This window comes from Bufo gargarizans, chromosome 1, assembly GCF_014858855.1.
Source record: "Bufo gargarizans isolate SCDJY-AF-19 chromosome 1, ASM1485885v1, whole genome shotgun sequence".
NCBI classification, from domain to species: Eukaryota; Metazoa; Chordata; class Amphibia; order Anura; family Bufonidae; genus Bufo; species Bufo gargarizans.
This window is the reverse complement of record NC_058080.1, coordinates 440,960,896-440,980,820: the sequence shown is the minus strand read 5'-3', so window position 1 is coordinate 440,980,820 and position 19,925 is coordinate 440,960,896. Positions and strand designations below refer to the sequence as shown.

Here is a 19,925-nt window from a genome sequence, read left to right as displayed (position 1 = left end):
GGAGGGGTTAAAAAAAAAAAAAAAGAAAAAATAATTTAACTCACCGTAATCCACTTGTTCGCGCAGCTGGCATCTCTTCTGTCTTCTTCTTTGAGGAATAGGACCTTTGATGACGTCACTGCGCTCATCACATGATCTTTTTTTACCATGGTGATGGATCATGTGACGGACCATGTGATGAGCATAGTGACGTCATCAAAGGTCCTATTTCTCAAAGAAGACAGAAGAGATGCCGGCTGCGCGAACAAGTGGATTAAGGCGAGTTAAATTATATATATTTTTTTTTAACCCCTCCAAACCTATTGTACTATGCATTCTGTATTCTGAATGCTATTATTTTCCCTTATAACCATGTTATAAGGGAAAATAATAAAGATCGGGTCCCCATCCCGATCGTCTCCTAGCAACCGTGCATGAAAATCACACCGCATCCGCACTTGCTTGCGGATGCTTGCGATTTTCACGCAGCCACATTCACTTCTATGGGGCCTGCATTACGTGAAAAACGCACAATATAGAACATGCTGCAATTTTCACGTAACGCAAAAGTGATGCGTGAAAATCACCGCTCATGTGCACAGCCCCATAGAAATGAATGGGTCCGGATTCAGTGCGGGTGCAATGCATTCACCTCACGCATTGCACCCGCGCGGAAATCTCGTCCGTGTGAAAGAGGCCTTAATATGCCAACAGTGCCCAGACTTAGAAGTGGCTTATGATGATGACGGGGGTGGCGACTGCACAGTCGGGCAGCCTCAGGCACTGTGAGCTGTCTGCTCCCTGGGCTGCCTGATTGCGCAGATGCAACCTTGCAAACATTGTGGGTTGAAATCGGCTAGGATCACGTAGCCAATGTACGGCACATGATCCTGGAAGTGCCAGCAACGGAATTAGACCGGTAAGGGAATATACAGTCAGGGTCCATAAATATTGGGACATGGACACAATTGTAAAATTTTTGGCTCTATACACCACCACAATGGATTTGAAATGAAACAAAGAAGATGTGCTTCAACTGCAGACTGTCAGCTTTAATTTGAGGGTATTTACATCCAAATCAGGTGAACGGTGTAGGAATTACAACAGTTTTCATATGTGCCTCCCACTTGCTAAGGGAACCAAAAGTAACAGGACATAATAATAATCATTTATCAAATGTTCACTTTTTAATACTTGGTTGCAAATCCTTTGCAGTCAATTACAGCCTGAAGTCTGGAACGCAGAGACATCACCAGGTGCTGGGTTTCATCCCTGGTGATGCTCTGCCAGGCCTCTACTGCAACTGTCTTCAGTTTCTGCTTGTTCTTGGGGCATTTTCCCTTCAGTTTTGTCTTCAGCAAGTGAATTGCATGCTCAATCAGATTCAGGGCAGGTGATTGACTTGGTCATTGCATAACAGTCCACTTCTTTCCCTTAAAAAACTCTTTAGTTGCTTTTGCAGTATGCTTTGGGTCATTGTCCATCTGCACTGTGAAGCGCCATCCAATGAGTTCTGAAGCATTTGGCTGAATATGAGCAGATAATATTGCCCTAAACACTTAGAATTCATCCTGCTGCTTTTGTCAGTAGTCACATTATCAATAAATACAAGAGAACCAGTTCCATTGGCAGCCATACATGCCCACAGCCATGACACTACCACCACCATGCTTCACTGATGAGGTGGTATGCTTAGGATCATGAGCAGTTCCTTTCCTTCTCCATACTCTTCTCTTCCCATCACTCTGGTACAAGTTGATCTTGGTTTCATCTGTCCATAGGATGTTGTTCCAGAACTGTAAAGGCTTTTTTAGATGTCATTTAGCAAACTCTAATCTGGCCTTCCTGTTTTTGAGGCTCACCAATGGTTTACACCTTGTGGTGAACCCTCTGTATTCACTCTGGTGAAGTCTTCTCTTGATTGTTGAGTTTGACACACATACACCTACCTCCTGGAGAGTGTTCTTGATCTGGCCAACTGTTATAAAAGGGTGTTTTCTTCACCAGGGAAAGAATTCTTCGGTCATCCACCACAGTTGTTTTCCGTGGTCTTCCGGGTCTTTTGGTGTTGCTGAGCTCACCGATGCGTTCCTTCTTTTTAAGAATGTTCCAAACAGTTGTTTTGGCCACGCCTAATGTTTTTGCTATCCCTCTGATGGGTTTGTTTTGTTTTTCCAGCCTAATGATGTCTTGCTTCACTGATAGTGACAGCTCTTTGGATCTCATCTTGAGCATTGTCAGCAACAGGTTCCAAATGAAAATGGCACACTTGAAATGAACTCTGGACCTTTTATCTGCTCATCGTAATAGGGATAATGAGGGAATAACACACACCTGGCCATGGAACAGCTGAGAAGCCAATTGTCCCATTACTTTTGATCCCTTAGCAAGTGTGAGGCACATATGCAAACTGTTGTAATTCCTACACCGTTCACCTGATTTGGATGTAAATATCCTCAAATTAAAGCTGACAGTCTGCAGTTAAAGCACATCTTGTCTGTTTCATTTCAAATCCATTGTGGTAGTGTATAGAGCCAAAAATGTTAGAATTGTGTTGATGTCCTAATATTTATGGACCCGACTGTATGAGTGGCAAAAAAACCATAGCAATATCCTATTCAAAGGCTCAAAAGTAAAGATGTAGTAAGTACAATGTAAACATGAAAAGTCCCATACCGTAAGTCAAAGTAATAACTCCACAGGAAGACCGCACAACCCGACGCTTGTTTCGGTGCAACAGATGCACCCACGAACTCTGTAGAGCCGTGGTTTTTCTGCTGCTTAAAATATATATATATATATAGCATTTTCTGACTCCATTGATTAGACATCCATATTCTGGATTTATCCTAATACTCTCCCTTTAGGCTCTATTTTACGTTGCACTCTTTACCAAATTCTCCCAGGGTTGTACCGCACTTTTTTGATATGGAATTTGTCTGTCATTGCATATATGTTTTTAATCATGTACTTCAATAAAAACATTTTTTATAGCTTATCAACTCTGTGTTCGTTTATAGTTTTTTCTAGTTATCTCTGAGTTAGCTTTTTGCTGAGGGGCTCGTGCCATTTTACTGCTTTACACATTCTTTATGTAACCTGTGTCTATTTAATTATATCTATGCCACTGTATGATCTTTATACTATACTTACCTCATCACAAGTGTATTAGTGATTGATATTATCATTGACCAAGGAGTCTGGATGTTTGACATGTGACTTATTGTTTGTGGTTCTTTGTCTTCCCTGTATATACATGCCGCTGCTATTTTTTTATCTATGTATTTTTCTAATATGTACTAAATAAAATATTTTTGGGATTTATGATATGCTGTGTATTGTGAGTTAGTGTGGTGGAGCTTATTTGGCTAGGCACAGCATTTGACATAATACAAGTTGTATAACTTATCATTTGATTATTTATTGCTTGTAACCTGTTTATACTGAAACCGTTTTACCGCTTTAGCTAACAAATGTGCTGATTGTTTGCTTGTGTTTCTATCTTTTTTTAGTGTGAACTTGTTAAAAAGTAATGACGAAGGAAAGGAAGCTGATCCGGAGATAATCCCAGAAGATAGCTGCCTAGTGACTTTGAGGTTTGTTTGATCAGTGAATCCACATATTACAGAATAATGACTCTTTTACTGCTCTTAAATATGTATTATAGGGCAGAGGGTGAACATCTAACCATGCACGTTAACTCGATCCAAGCACATGTTTAAAGGGATATTGAGAGAGATAGCTGTGGGTACTTGTGGTAGTGATTTCAGGACCAAGTAAACCGTCACAGTCAGGTCTTCTCCCTGTGGAGGTTGACCACACCATCATGCGTGTAAATTATGTACTGTGTAGTGGTCTGTCTTTACTGAATGTGAAGGTTCCCACTGTAAAGGGCGTCTGAGGGTGTCTGTGTTGGTCTCATATTCATATTTGCCTGCATTGCTAAGAAAATTGATGATTTAATATAAGCAAATGAGTATCTATGAGCAATGGGGGTGTTACACCTAGCAGCTCAGTTTTCTCTGCACTTTGATTGACAGCTCCAGGCACGATGATGTTTTCACTGCCTGACCCTGTCTATCAAAGTGGAGAGGGTGCGGCAGTTGCAGAAAGAACAGAGCCCGGTGTAATGACAACACCCCCGTTGCTCCTAGAGGATAATTTGCATATAATGAAACACAATTTTTCTCAGCAATGTGGGCACATATGAACATGGGACCAACACAGATGTCTTCAGCTGCCAAGCGCACATGCAACGGGTCAGCCAGTGTCATAGTTACAAATCTGCTGACAGATTCCTTTTAAGGTGGTTTTGTAGAAAAACGGCATCTTTTGATGTAGTTTTTTTAAGGCAAAGCCAGGTAGATCTGGCAAGAAGGGAGCATATAAGGGCAATACCACATGAAATGGAATTTCCATAGCATTTCCGTATTATCCATCTTGCCTTCGGTCTCCAAAAACTGTAGCATTTTTCCATGTGTGTTAAATAGGATTTAGTTACGGCACCGCTAATAATATTTATATTCATGAACTCCCTTTTCATTTTAAACACTTTATGCCTTTACATAAATACTCTAAGGTTCCTGCGTCCCTTTGACAAGTCTCATGAAAGACTTATTGTTACGGTGGCCAAATATTTCTTCATGGCTACATTAAAGAGAACAGTAGGACCCAAAGTCTAAAGGCTTATAAAATGTAGTATCATTTAGATGAATGTTTTCAATTTCACGATATCATATGAAGAATATGTATAGAGCTTTTGTTTGTATCTTTTATTAATCTGATTTCTATAAGAAATGGGAATGAATACCTTAGACCTCAAACACACGACCATATGTATTTTGAGGTCCCCAAAAAATGGATCCTCAAAAAATACGGATGACATCTGTGTGCATTCCGTATTTTGCGGAACGGAACAGCTGGCCCATAATAGAACAGTAAAATCCTTGTCCATAATGCGGACGATAATAGAACATGTTTTATATTTTTGCGGAACGGAAATACAGACATACGGAAACAGAATAATTTAAGTTTTTCTTTTCGGACCCATTTAAATGAATTGTTCTGTATACGGTCCGCAAAAAAAAAAAAGAACGGAACGGACACCGAAAGAAAGTACGTTCGTGTGCATGAAGCCTTAGGCCTCATGCACACGACCGTTGTGTGCATCCGTGTCCGTTGTTCCGTTTTCAGTGATTTTCTGCGGACCCATTGACTTTCAATGGGTCCGTTGAAAACTAGGAAAATGCACCGTTTGTCATCCGCGTCCGTGATCCGTGTTTCCTGTCCGTCAAAAAAATATGACCTGTCCTATTTTTTTTGACGGACAACGGTTTCGCAGACCCATTAAAGTCAATGGGTCCGTGATAAAACAGGGAGGCACACAAGATTGTCATCCGCATCCGTGATCCGTGTCCGTTTTTTTCCTATCATTTTCAAGGCAAACTTGACTTAGATTTTTTTTTTTCACTTTTCTGGTCTGGTGATCCTCCAAAAATCAAGGAAGACACACCGAAGAAAAAACGGACACGGATCACGGAACAACGGAACCCCTTTTTGCGGACGATGAAAAAATACTGTCATGTGCATGAGGCCTTAAAGTGGGTTTCCACGAGTCCACCATGATAGCACGAGTGAAGGATATCCTCTTGACCTCTGTAGAGACAAAAAGACAGAAATAGGTAAGAGGTGTAGTAAGGGTGCTATCATGATGGATATAGGGAAAATTAAATTACAGTTTGAAACTAATTCTCATTTTCCAAATTGTCCAAACATGACAGCGGGACTAGAGCATTACCAGATAATACAAGTTAGGGAGGGACCACTGCCTGAAGGATGAATATTAGTCCATGTTACAGCCTTGCAGATTTGTTTGGCTAAAGCCTCAGCTATTTCTGCCCACTAAGAGGCCGGGGAAACTCCTCCTAAACTATTGTAATGGACAGGACTCCTATCTGCTTCAGAGTCCTGACCCTTCTCTGGTTTACTGCAGGGTTGAAAGTTAAAAAATTACGTTACATAATCAGGTGATTTTCCTATTTCATGACATAAAGTCATGATTTTATTAAAGACACGGAGGCGAGTATTGCTATTCTCCTTCTTTACTCTGACCAATACTCTGTCCCTCTATAACAGGCCACACCGCCTGCAAAACCTCCTCTTTCTTTGTAAATCCAAACCGAACAGTCCAACTGAACCGCCAACCAGGAACCGGAACAGCCTGGGAACAAAAGCGCCATCCATCCGGAAGCGAACAGGAACAACTTTGAAGAACCTCCTGAAGCTGTCCACGTCACATGACCGGCTGGAACCAAACTGCCGACCCTCCGAACCAGGACGTAGACCAAAGGACACCACGGAACGGGCCGATCTCAACCTGAAAAAAGGCGAAAACAGAACCATGATAGAAGCAAATTGGTGCATCGTATTCACAAACAATTGGTTGCGACAAACCTACTCAGGAAAAAACTCATAGAGTTAAAGCAATATGCAATGACACACAATCAAAATCATTCCTATTTTAAACCCACATAGGGAGGAAAAACATAGGGTGGGCAATACTCGCCTCCGTGTCTTTAATAAAATCATGACTTTACGTCATGAAATAGGAAAATCACCTGATTTTATTACAAGACCCGGAGGCTCATATTGCAAGTTCAAAGTTAAGATAAATTCTCAATAATTGACGAAAAAACATGAGGACCTGGACGGAAGTAAAATTCCCTGAACGTGGAGACTCTGGACCAGTCCGCCAGTTTCAAAATGTCCTCCAGTCTGGCGCCAGAAACCGCCAAAGAGGTAGCAGATGCCCCCCTAGCAGAATGCGCTGAAAAAACAGAAGTATCCACACCCGCAAGTTCCATGATCCACTTCATCCACCTAGCCAACGTGGGAGTGGTCACTGGGGCAAAAGGACGAATAGTCGAAAGGAAAAGATGCGGGAAATCACGCGACCTATGCGGAGAAGTGCGAGCCTCATATTCCCTGAGGCAGGCCACTGGGCAAAGTGAAGGTGAAGCCGGGAAAGCAGGATAAGCAACCGAACGGATGTGGGTCTTAGTCCTCCTCGAGATGTCAAAAGAGACCCCCTCCGGGGTGTACGAGCGTGCATCATAGTCCAAAGCCCGGACGTCTGAAACCCGCTTGCAGGAAATCAGACAAAAGAGAGTGACGAGCTTCGCCGACAGTTGCCGAAGGGAAAGGTCCGTATTCTGAGGCCAAGAAGATAAAAAGGAAAGGACACAAGACACATCCCAAGTGGCAGAAAATCTAGGCCTAGGGGGACGAGACATCCGAGAACCGCGCAGGAGACAACATACTAAAGGATGTTGTCCCGCAGGGGTACCATCAAACCCTTGGTGAGAGGCAGAAATAGCCGATCTGAACAGGCTGATTGTGCGATAAGCCTTGCCCTGGTCAAATAAAGAAGAAAGGAAATGCAAGATCTCCGTCACAGGTGCCGATACGGGATCCAAGTTCCTAGCCACGCACCAGCGAGCCCAAGATCCCCAGGCGGATCTGTAAGATCTTCTGGTGCCAGGGGCCCATGCATTTTCCAAAAGGACTCTAGCTGTTCCCGAAACTCCTGGGACCTCCCAGGGTCCCCTGAAATCCGACATGCCAGCAGGCGCAGGGATCCGTCTAGGAGAAGAGGATGTAGTTGGTGATTCGGTCCTCGGAGGAGAGTCTGAGATGTCGGGAGCAGGTACGGGATCTCTATCATCATCTCCAGAATGTGGGGAAACCATGACTGGGAGTTCCAAAATGGGACCAGTAGCACCAGATCCGCTGAATAACGTCGCACCTGAATCAGGGTCCTGGGGATTAGCTGAAATGGAGGAAAAGCGTAAAGCAGATCTCTGGACCAATCCTGCAGAAATGCGTCCACCGCTTCGGCTTCCGGGTCCGGGCGCCAACTGTAAAAACGTTGTAGTTGCGAGTTGAGACGGGAAGCAAACAGGTCGATGCAGCAAGGACCCCAAACTGACATTAAGGAACGGAACACCGTTGGATCTAACTGCCAGTCGCTGGAATCGGAAAGATACCGAGAACTCCAATCCGCATGAATGTTCTGGACACCAGGGAGATATTCCGCCAAAACAATCAACTCCTTGTCTAGACAGTAGTCCCAGAAATCCTTCGCCAAACGAGTCAAGATGGTGGAGCGGGTTCCGCCCATGCCATTGATGTACCTCACCGCTGACACGTTGTCCATGCGTAGTTGGATGCAGGATCTGGCCGTGTCTCTCGTGAAGCTCTTGATCGCAAATGATCCAGCGCATTGATATGGAATCCTGCCTCGGCCTCTGACCAACCGCCTCCGGTCGTGATCCCCTCGCAGTGAGCTCCCCAGCCCGACAGGCTGGCATCCGAATCCACCACGAAATCCGGACGATGGCCGAAGATCGCCTTGCCGTTCCAAGCTCGCAGATTGTGGATCCACCAGGATAGTAACTCCTTGGTCTCCTCGTCCAGCGAGATCCAATCTGCATAGGAAGCTCCCGCCCGTAGGTGGGAGATCTTCAGACGCTGTAGAGCCCGGTAGTGAAGCGGGGCTGGGAAAACCGCCTGGATAGATGAGGCCAGCAGACCTATGATCCTGGCCAGTTGGCGTAGAGGGATCTGAGAAGACTACCTGGCTTTGCACAACTCCTTCCGTATGGACCGAACCTTGGCCGGAGGTAGGCTGAGCGTCCCTGCCGTGGCATCCACCAGAAACCCCAAGAACTCCATCACGTGAGACGGGGTGAGGCAAGATTTCTCCTGATTGAGGAGGAAACCCAGATCCGACAGAAGATCCATGGTCCAGCGAAGATGATCCAGTAATACTGACCGATTCTGGGCCATGATCAGAATGTCGTCCAGATATACGATGAGACGAACTCCACGACTGCGTAGCCACACCATAGCCGGACGCATCAGCTTGGTGAAACACCAGGGAGCTGAAGATAGGCCGAATGGGAGGCACGTGAACCGCCAAATCCTGTCCTGCCAAGAGAAACAGAGAAGGTTCCTGGACGTGTCCTCTACTGGAACAATAAGATAAGCGTCCTTCAAGTCCAGCTTGACCATCCAATCGCCCATCTGTAGGAGGTCCCGAAGGAGATGGATGCCCTCCATTTTGAAATGGCGGTATCTGACAAACGTGTTGAGGGCACGTAAATTGATAACAGGCCGAAGTTGGCCCCCCTTTTTTGCCACTAGAAAAATATTGCTGATTATCCGGCCGGGGGACATTGGAGCCGGTTCTATGGCTCCTTTGCGGACAAGATCCGACAGTTCTGAGTCGACCAGTATGCGGTTTTCCGCTGAGAGTATTGCCGGGTGTGGAAGTGGGATGGATAGTGGGGAGGACGTCAGTTCGATATGGAAACCCCTGACCGTGGACAGGACCCATTGGTCTGAGGTGATGCGGGACCAAGCTGGAGAAAAAAGACGTAGTCTGCCCCCTACACAAGCCTTTAAAGAATTGAAACGAGTTGGTAGACTCACCGTAGGGACGCCTGGAAGTAGGATTTCCTCTATATCCTCTTGGATGCCAGGAGTTTCCTCGTGAAGGGAAGAACGACGACTGTTCTCGTCTGTGCTCCTGGAAGGAAGACCTCTGGGAGAAGGAGCCTCGGCCCGAACCACGGGACTGAAACTGGGCACGGCCGGACAGGCGGCCCCTGAAACTGCCGGCCCTGGTAGAGACCCTACCTGTGAAACACTCTCTTCATAGAGGTTTGGGCCTTGTCTAGGGCCGTGAAAGCCCCCACCAACCTCCCTAGGTCCTTAATGAAATGTTCCCCAAATAAGAGGCCCTGGGCCTCCTTGCCAGCCTCCGTAAGGGCTAGATTTGACAATTTCGGCTCAATTTTGAAAAGGATGGCCTTTCGCCTCTCTATAGCCAAGGACGTATTCACGTTCCCTGCTACGCAAATAGCCCTCTGAACCCATTCGCGTAATTCTAGCGGATCAACTTGCTTTAGCTACCTCCGCCAGGTCAAATAGCTTGGCTAGCGGGCCAAATATGTCTAGGAGTTTATCCTGGCAGGACCGTAGCGCCGACTCCAGACCCCTACGCAGATTCCAACCAGATTTGGCGAGGAACTGCGTCATTTTGGGGTCGACCGCTGGAGTCTCGCATACCCTGTTAGGGATGACGGGTCTGGGGCATTCCGCCCTAAGCTTATTGCGAGCCTCTTTGGAAAGAGGACATCGCACTCTAGCCTCCAAATATTTGGAGACGTGCTCCAACGGTAACCACTCAGCCGAGCGGGGGTGGTGGAGCGAATCTGGGTCGAACAATGGTTCCCCAGAGGGATCCGTCAAAGGTGCAGGCATTCCTTCTGCAGCAGACATTAGAGAGCTACACCCGGGTAGGGGGTTATCATCCATGACCCCTGATGGGTCCTCCTCTGCCTCCTCAAAGGCGTCATCAATAGCCTCCTCCTCGGATCCGATTTCAGAGTCGGAATCCAATTCCTGTAGTGCTCTAGCACTTTTCCAGTTGCGTTCTGCCCGACGCGTACGGGCTCTCTTGCGCGGACCAAGCGCGCCAACATTGGTGGAAACATCATCACCTTTATTTCTTTTTCTGGAGGCAGATGGCCCTGGCCCGGTGGGTGAGGACACCATGACGGGCTGCGGGGCTTGGGAGGTAGCGGGATGGGCCGCAAGGGCCTGGGCAATCGTCTGGGAAATGACCGAAGTCATAGACCCCATGGCCGCAGCTATGGCGTTAGACAGTGACACCTGAAAATCAATGGGCTGGTCACCAGGGGCCAGAGTATGAGCATCCTCCCCCGAAGGGGTTAATTCAACCAGAGGGACATCCTCTGCTGCAGGGCCCTGGCCACTATGCACATGGTTAGGCATGTTGACCAGCTGGTAATATAGGGCTGACAAAAAACTGATGCCTAAAATATATATAGGATATGTAACCTGAACCAGGTCAGGAACCTCCCCCGAAGGGTTAATAGCCTGGCGCTGCGGAAGTGAGGGGTAATGTGCTGGCAATGGGGATTTGCCCCAGGCCAGACAGAGGGAAGAAACCTAAAACACTAAAGCAATACGAGCCGAGGGACGGACCGAGGCGCCGGCAGCTCCGATAGTGAGAAGACGCCAACCGGAAAGATCTCGGGCGCGCCTGCAAGGATGAAAGGGAGAGCCGCCGCAGCCGCACGGAGGTAAGTGGCGGCGGGAAAAGGCCCGTCCGAACACAAAAGGGGGGGAGGGAGGAACAGCAGAAGAGGGCACAGCAAGGGTGACAAGCCTAAAAGAAAAGACAGAGCGCTCGACAATGAGGAGAGAGGGAAGGCGCCGAATTAACCCCCTGATAGCCACAGGCTAAGGGTGAAAACAACCTAAAAGGAAAAAACAGGCTACAGAAATATATATATATATATACTCTAATATAGCCCCAAAGGGGAAAAAAAACTGCAAACCCCAAAACGACAATCAATATCTATATGAAAGACACAATGACAGAATCACACTACTTATCTCTGCGGTCAGCAGCAAAGAAAGAGGAGGTTTTGCAGGCGGTGTGGCCTGTTATAGAGGGACTATGGGGAGGGGCTGATCACATGTTTCAATATTGTTATTTGTTCTTTGCTGCTATTGGTCAGAGTAAAGAAGGAGAATAGCAATATGAGCCTCCGGGTCTTGTAATAAAATCTGAATTTGTGCATTTTAAGCTATCTAGCCATGTCAGTACTAATGAGGTTCTCTGGTGACAGTTTATCTTTAAAGGGGTTTTCCAGAATTAGAATATTGATGCCCTAATGTCAGGATAGGTCATAAATATCTGATCTTGGAGGTCTGAGTCCTGGTACCTCCAAAAATCTGCTGTCCGAGGAGGCTCCGGCACTGAACTCTGCAGCTCACCACTTACAAAGCACAGTACCATATATTGTATCACATCTGCACTGGGAATTGAAGCCCAGATCCATTCAATTGAATGGTACTGAGCTGCACATAGACCATGTGACCAATGAACATGATGACATTGGTAAAGAAATCGGCTTCAGAGCTCACCAGATTGGCGGCAGTGCTGGAAGTCAGACCACCACAGATCAGATATTGATGACCTATCCTCAGGGTAGGTCATCAATATCAGATTGGCGGGGGTCCGACAACCCAGGCACCTCCGCTGATCAGCTGTTTGAAGAGAAGGCAGCGCTCATAAGAGGGTTGCCGTCTCTGCTCGGTTTACCTGCTCTCTACAGCAATTGCAGTGGTCAGTAGGTGTAATTACAAGTATGGCGTCCCCATTCTCATCTATGGGACGACTCTGTCTGTTCAAGTGAATACTACAGAGCCATCCCAAAGAAGTGAGCAGAGTGCTGCCATCTCTTCAAACAGCTGATCAGTAGGGTTGCTGATCTGATATTGATGACCTATCCTGAACATGTCCATGAGTTACTTTATATATGTTTTAATCAGAATTTATTGGTCAACTCCCCACAGCAAGGAGGCTCTTAAGAGTATATTAGATTCTCTCCCACCATAGCTCCCCATCCCGACTGTCTTGTGCCTGTTGCTACAGATACAAAGAGGGAGAAGAACCGCACGTTCTTCCGGTTCAAAAGGCAAAGCCAGCAGAGACTGTTTTACGCTGAGCCCTAAACCCCCAAACATCCTATCCTTCTGGGTTTTTGAACCTGCTCATTGTTCATAGCCTGTCTAATAGTTTTAAGTAACTCAACAATAATCAGATAAAATATATTTTCCATATATCGACCAACATAGACAAACAACGTTCCTTCTCACTGGTCCACCATCAGACAGACCTATACTGTCTCAATTTCAGATTCCGAACCAAATATGGTCTGTGAACGAAGTCTATTTAAAGAATAGAAGCATATCAATTGGCATAGGAGGCTTGAACTTTCTCCTGAATAATCCCTCATGCGATCCGCATTTTTTGCAGGTTAGGTGTTGACCCATTCACTTCATTGAGGCCGCAAAAGATGCAGACAGCACACCCGCATCGTATATTTGTTCCTCGGCCCACAAAAAAATAGGACATGTCTATTCTTGTCCGCTTAATGGACAAGAATAGGACAGTTCCACAGAGGGCAGGGTGTTCTATTCTGCATTTTGCACACGGATGGTTTTGCGTATCCTTAATTTGCGGACTGCAAAACAAGCTACGGCTGGGTGCATGAGCCCTTGGATGTACAATCAGAACACAGTTCTTTTTTATTAATGGAAGCTGAGCTTTCTGCTTTGGCTCCATTTAAATTCCGGCATTGGTTGTTGCAGGGAACAGCTGAGTGGTGAGGGTTTTGGACCACAACTGATCTAATATAGATGACTTATCCTGAGGTTAGGTCATCAATATCTGGATCCTTAAAAATCCCTTTAATTGGGAATGCTCTAAAAGGTTATTGATAAAGGGTCATATGGATAGCTATTCATAATATTTACTGGCACCCCATTCCTCAGAGGAGCTCCGTGTAAATAGCAAATTAATTCCCCCTTCTCCCCGCACTGCCACCGCTGCATCTTACACGCAATGGTAGGGAGGCTCGTGCAAGAAGCAGGAAATACGCAGATGCCAGGGATCTGGGTAAGTATCCTCTATATGACGGGACCCAGGCATTGGGGGGTCATGTTTTATAGTTTGGATAACCCCTTTAAGTGTAGGTCCTTTAGTTGGAATATTAGAGCATTTCAGAATTGCAGTTTACTAATACATTATTAGGTAAATGTTCCTGCCTATAAACTAGAATGTTTATGACAGGGCTAGACATCAGAATGCTGAGGGCAGAGCTGTGTCCTAGCATGTATGCAGTGTGTATGATATATATACTGTAGAATTACTATAATGAGAAGAGTCGAATTCTATGTTTAGAAAGCTAATATACATATTACTGGTTTAGAAAGCTAATATACATATTACTGGTTTATTCACAAGCACAATATATGATGTATAAAGAAACCAGTAATATGTATATAGACTTGAGTCAAGGTGTAGAAACATCTCAGAGATGAGCAAGAGAAATGGGAGGCCACTGAGGTAAATTTCAGGTGTTATAGCAAAGGGTCTGAATTCTTATGTTTGCAAATTTATTAAAAAGAAAAACCTGAAATTTTGCAGGGACATTTCTAAGATTCTGTTTTTACCTTCTCATTATACGGTATTGAATTATGGGGAAAAACTTTATATTTTATTTTAGCACAAGGCGGCAACATAACAAAATGTAAAACAAGTAAAAGGGTCTAAAGACTTTCCGAATCCATTGTATGTCCCTTGCGTTTGCAAAATATGGCATCTTATTAATGGCATCCCATTCAGCCAGTTCCGTAGATTGAAACGCAACTGTACAAAAAACGAACAATTTGAATTGGAGGCAACATCTGCGAAAAAACAATTTATTGAGAAACAATATTCCTCTGTATTACTGGATGATGCACTGAATAGAGTGAAGAGTTTAGATAGACGCAGATTTTTTGAAGAAAGGGGTAAGAGAGATAATCAAGAAGAGGAAACATCCAAGCCAATATTGCCTTTTAACATAGAATATAAAAAGATTGTGAACAAACACTGGCATGTGTTACGAGAATACAAAATCTTGACTACTGTCCTGCCAAATAAACCACCTATTGTCTATGGAAGAGCAGCCAACCTAGGGCTGCAAAGAGCCCCCACCATTAGGAAACAGAAAAAAACAACTACGACTACACCTTGGACGACCTTGAAGGGGTTCTACAAGTGCGGCACTTGTGGTAATTGTAGAACAACAAGATTTCCCCAAGAAAACATGAAAATAACTTCCCAAACTAATTCATATGAATGGGAGATTAATGAAATATTATCGTGCAATAGAGAGGGTGTAATATATATGGTGTGCAAAACAGTACGTGGGCCATACCAGTAGGACCCTCAAAATCAGGGTAACATCAGGAAGGGTTACGAGAAACGCACATTATCTCACCATTTCAGAGTACATCATGCCAGTGATCCAACAGGCCTAAAATTCGCAGCTCTCCATACTGTTAAGAAAGATTGGAGGGGAGGCGACTTTATATCCAAAATGTCAAGGTAGGAGTCAAAAATTATCTCTGAATTCGCAACTATGGCACCCAAGGGACTCAATTCTGAACTGGAAATTTTGGGATTCCTATAGATGGTCCGGTGGCAGGTTTACATGACATGTCGATGCCAGGCTGTTTTACCAGCGCATCGACGTGTCCTGCATCCTCCCACCGGTACCAGTTAGTCCATCAGTCTAAGCAAAGCAGCTATCCCCGATATGTAGTGTTTTAATGACTGCCTCCAAGATTTCTGCATACCCTGTAATCAATTACAGCATAAGATGAAATGGTGTCGCTATCCATAAAAACTAAAAAATCTAATGACGGGCATAATTTTGTATTATTGCATTTATGAATTAATCTGGATTTATGATTTATATCTGAAGAATGATATAGGTTTACTACTAAATGTAAATAGAGCAAAGTAAAACATGTTGTCAGGGTCCAGGTTTTTATTCAAGCTTAGGCTCTATATAAAGACGTTTTGGTCGCCAGACGCGTTTCAATACCGCAAGGGTTTCTTCCTCAGTGGCAAAATAATTGTATTGAAAAGGGGTATTACTCCTCGGATACAATTATTTTGCCACTGAGGAAGAAACCCTTGCGGTATTGAAACGCGTCTGGCGACCAAAACGTCTGCATCCTTTCAGAGATCCTGTGTTACATGACCAGATCATTCAATTCCAGAGTGTTACAAACATACAAAGAAGATACAACGTAGCGAACGGAAAATCGAAATACGCATGTTTCGATACCAGTGAGAGACAACTCACGGAGCCGCTAGCGTGCGGAAACTCACACTGCGCAGGCACGAAGTGCCGCCACCAGTCAGAGACCATCTGTGGGGCCGCCAGTGTTTAGCCCAGATCCGAACAGGTATTACTCCTCGGATAGAGCTACAAGGATCCGGTAAGAAGTGCATTATACCAAATGTTACATGGGAGGAAAGATATCCAGCATAACAACAGCGCATATAAGACGGCCGAGTTGGCGCATATGTGAGTGAATGTGTATCTTGTCATAATAAGCTATCAACAACCACTAGACACACTGAATATACGCGTATAGACACATTGGACAATAACCAAAGTCGTACAGAGTCTTATTTCCATTGAAAGTCTGGACTATATAACACAGGGAATTGCAATTGAAGATATAAAGGATTGCAGTCACTACATCAACTTGTGAGCAGCGAGAGCTCCGCCACTATTTTAGGATACTGTTATTTTTTATTGTCATTTTATATTGTCATTTGCGTATATACGATTGCTTTTTATTGTACCATTTTTTTATGATCTGATCCATAGGTGCGTTTTATAGCTAGAAATAAATAAGCCATACTTTGACTTCTTGTGAGCCGACCATCTTTTTATATTTGTTCTATATTACCAGCTATGGGGTGGTAGCAGGTCGTGCTCTATTCTGGTGAGCTTCCCTTTGAGCTATCTGTTTATATACCATCTTATTAATGGCACCATACGCTCTAATGATAAATGTTTGCAAAAACTACAGCTTGCATTTGATTTCTTTTTTTTTTTGTTGTCCCTCTAGTATTCGAAAGAAAATCAATGAAAGACGTAAGGAATTGCTGGTTGATCGAGCGTTCCGTCAGGAGACCTTCCATTATGAAATGGTAAGTACAGGGCTCCAGTGGATTGTGACCATCGCTAGTTTGTAAGGAAACGATCATAAGAACAATTAGCATTTTTACTGTCATATATAATATATTATACAGTATTATGGTTGCATGCTTGCATGCTTGCTTGTTTGCTTTTCCTTAAAAAAAAAAAAAAAACTGCTATTAGAACTGGTTATATGAACTGTGCCTTAAAGAGAACCTGTAACCGCTCCTGATATGTCTGTTTTATCAGCTACTTGCATCCCCATGTAATAATCATTTTGGAGCATCCGTTCTTATGTTGTGCCATTCCTTTATTATTCCTGCTAGAAGGTATGCATGAGTTGCTAGCAGTTTGTAATAATGGTCCAGATGGGTGTTACCAGTTGCGTGTGTGCCTTTGCACAGTCTGACAGTGGCAGGACGGATTGGATAGTGTCAGACTGTGCAGGGACACACTCCCAACTGGTAACACCCGTCTGGACCTTCATTGCAAACTTCTGGTTATCCATTCATAACTTCTAGCCGTAATAATAAAGAAATGGCACAACATAGAGTCATAAGAATAGATGCTCCAGAATTGTTATTTACATGGGTAGTGCAAGTAGTTACTAAACCAGTCAGGAGAGGTTACAGGTTCTTATTCAAGAAGTTGCCCAGCATTTGAACTTTATTTTTATATAACTGTCCCTAGTAGCATGTTGTACCTAATGAAAAAAAACGAATTTGCAATCTCTCCCCTGCTCTCTTGCTCCATTCATCATTCGTCCGGTCTATAGCCTGTAACTTCTAGTTGGATGGAGTCATGTGCACTGCTGCAGTCAATGGCTGCCAGTGATCTGTTCCCAATTGGCACCAAAAAATATAATAATTTAGTGTAATATATAAGAAATACAATAATAACAGCAGCATAATCTGTCTAATGATCTTTTCCATATTTCTAGGAGTCACGTGGTTTAGGAACAAGACCAGATGATCCTTCCGATATGGTTGACGAGGGAGAACTTGTGCTAACGCTGAACCTTTTTTATCCGGTTATTTTTCAGAAGGTTTGCATTTGCTCAGCTTTGTAAACTAGCTGTCTTACTGGTGATGCTTTCGCTCAGCGATCACCGGGCTCCTGCTGACCAGATCTTATGAGTTACTACTGGTGCTCAACCATTTTGTCACTTGTGTTGACTTCTGTGGATACATCACCTTTATAACCCAGAGCTGCAGGCTAAAATAAAATAACTCCGGCACCTTTGGAATAAGGCTACTTTCAGACTCGCGTTTTGGGCTCCCACAAGCGGTCCAAAAACGGACCAGTTTTTCCCTAATGCATTCTGAATGGAAAAGGATCCTCTCAGAATGCATCGGTTTGCCGCCAGTCAGTCTCCATTCCGCTCTGGAGGTGGACACCAAAACGCTGCCGCTTGAAAAAACTAAGCCAAATGGATCCATCCTGACACACAATGTAAGTCAATCGGGACGGATCCATTTTCTCTGACACAATAGAAAACAGATCCGTCCACCATTGACTTTCAGTGGAGTTCATGACGGAACCGTCTTGGCTATGTTACAGATAATACAAACGGATCCGTTCATGACGGATGCATGCGGTTGTATTCTTGTAACGGATCCGTTTTAGCAGATCCATGACACATCCGCCCAAAACGGAAAGTAGCCTAAAATGAGTCCCTAACACTTTAATAGCTTCCTTGTCTTCACATTTCTAGTTGGTGGGTTGTGCTGGTTTAGGTGCCAGCTTACTTTGACATCAGACCTACATTTAAAGGGACACTTTCATAGTGTGCTGTAGGTGCCAAGTAACTGGGCAAGAATTCTGAGCTGTCACTTTGTAGTTGCATGAAAAGTAAATTGTACAAGTATAATATAAATGTGCTCCAAAACTGTAAACTTATGTTTTACATTTTATCGTCTTTTTTTTATTTATTTTTCCAGCACAAGATGTACAAGCCCTATGAGACAGTTCTTGTGCTAGGTAGCCAGAGGCTGACAGATCTTCGAGACGCCATTAAGTGCGTCAGTGACTTACAGATTGGAGGAGAATTTAGCCACAATCCAGACCTGGCACCTGAAAATATTTGCAAGGTACAAATACTGGCATATTTTAGCAGTATTGCTCAGCTATGTAATTTTATATTTGAAGAGTATTTGCCCGCTTCAGTCCGTAAGTTCTGATCTATAGCTGTCTTCATTTGGACTCGTGAAACGTCCTGGTGATTGTGGAGGCACAGCCGTTGTGGCCATATGATCCTCCCCATGAGAAGGGGGGCTCCAGTGTTTAGAAAAAAATAATTCTACAAATAAGTACATAAAACTGACAAAAAAAGTAATCAAGATGGCAAATCTTGATAAGCCCCCTCTCCAGTTTTCTAGCTAATTTCTGAGTGTGGGAATCTTTTCGAATAAAAAGAAAACAAATTTGCTTCTCATCACACATTATACCCTAAGTGTTCAAAATGAATGCCATGTGTATAATGTATTTACACCAGACAGCTGGCATAAATACAGTGATAAATCTCCCCATACAGCTCAAAAGTCTTCTACTTCCGTTCACCTAGTACAGTGATGGGCAAACTGTGGCTCTCTGGCTGTTGTAAAACAATCCCATCATACCCTGCTGTAGGCTGATAGCTGTAGGCAGACTGGGCATACTGGAGGTTGTAGTCTTACAACAGCTGGAGAGCCGCAGTTTGCCCATCCCTGACCTAGTACATTATAAAACTGTCTGCCTACAGCCACCACTAGGTGGTGCTCACTGCATACGAATTGTTATAGCTACCATTCAACTGAACGACAGGTGTAAAAATCACTTTTCACTAAAGAGGCAGCTGCAGGAAAATAATGTGGATTTATGCCAGGAAAGAAGCAAAGGAATTCAGTGCCGAGCCTTCCCTCACCCCAGCACTAGTGGTGTGGTCTACCTCCCTTCCAATAAAGTTTATTAGATATTGTATGTATTTATAGTTGAAATGTGCAGAGCTCCTCTCACCATTTTCAGATATTTACTGTTCTGTTGCTGAGAACCTATCCTGATCAGTTCATGTGTTTCAACTGTTCTAACTAGTTTAATCTTTATTTCAGGATCTCTTTAAATCTGCTTTCTTCTGTTTTGAAGGCATTTTTTACAATGATATGAGATATCCAGAATGTAGAGATATAAGCAGGTAAATTATTATATATGAATCATTTGTAATATTTAATTATATTATATATATATGTGTGTGTGTGTGTGTGTGTGTGTGTATGTATATGTGTGTGTGTGTGTATATATATATATATATATATATATATA

General features: G+C 44.0%; 1 protein-coding gene across 2 annotated transcripts in view; it reads left to right on the top strand.

The window, feature by feature from the left end:
* Positions 1-19,925, top strand: part of SNAPC3 (small nuclear RNA activating complex polypeptide 3) — a 128,840-nt gene that overhangs the window by 93,437 nt on the left and 15,478 nt on the right. For both annotated transcript variants that reach the window (XM_044272237.1, XM_044272228.1), the window contains exons 2-6: positions 3,492-3,575; positions 16,558-16,639; positions 17,569-17,673; positions 18,569-18,718; positions 19,715-19,797. In XM_044272237.1, the coding sequence (XP_044128172.1) occupies positions 3,492-3,575; positions 16,558-16,639; positions 17,569-17,673; positions 18,569-18,718; positions 19,715-19,797 (504 nt within the window). The remainder of the gene's footprint in view (positions 1-3,491; positions 3,576-16,557; positions 16,640-17,568; positions 17,674-18,568; positions 18,719-19,714; positions 19,798-19,925) is intronic.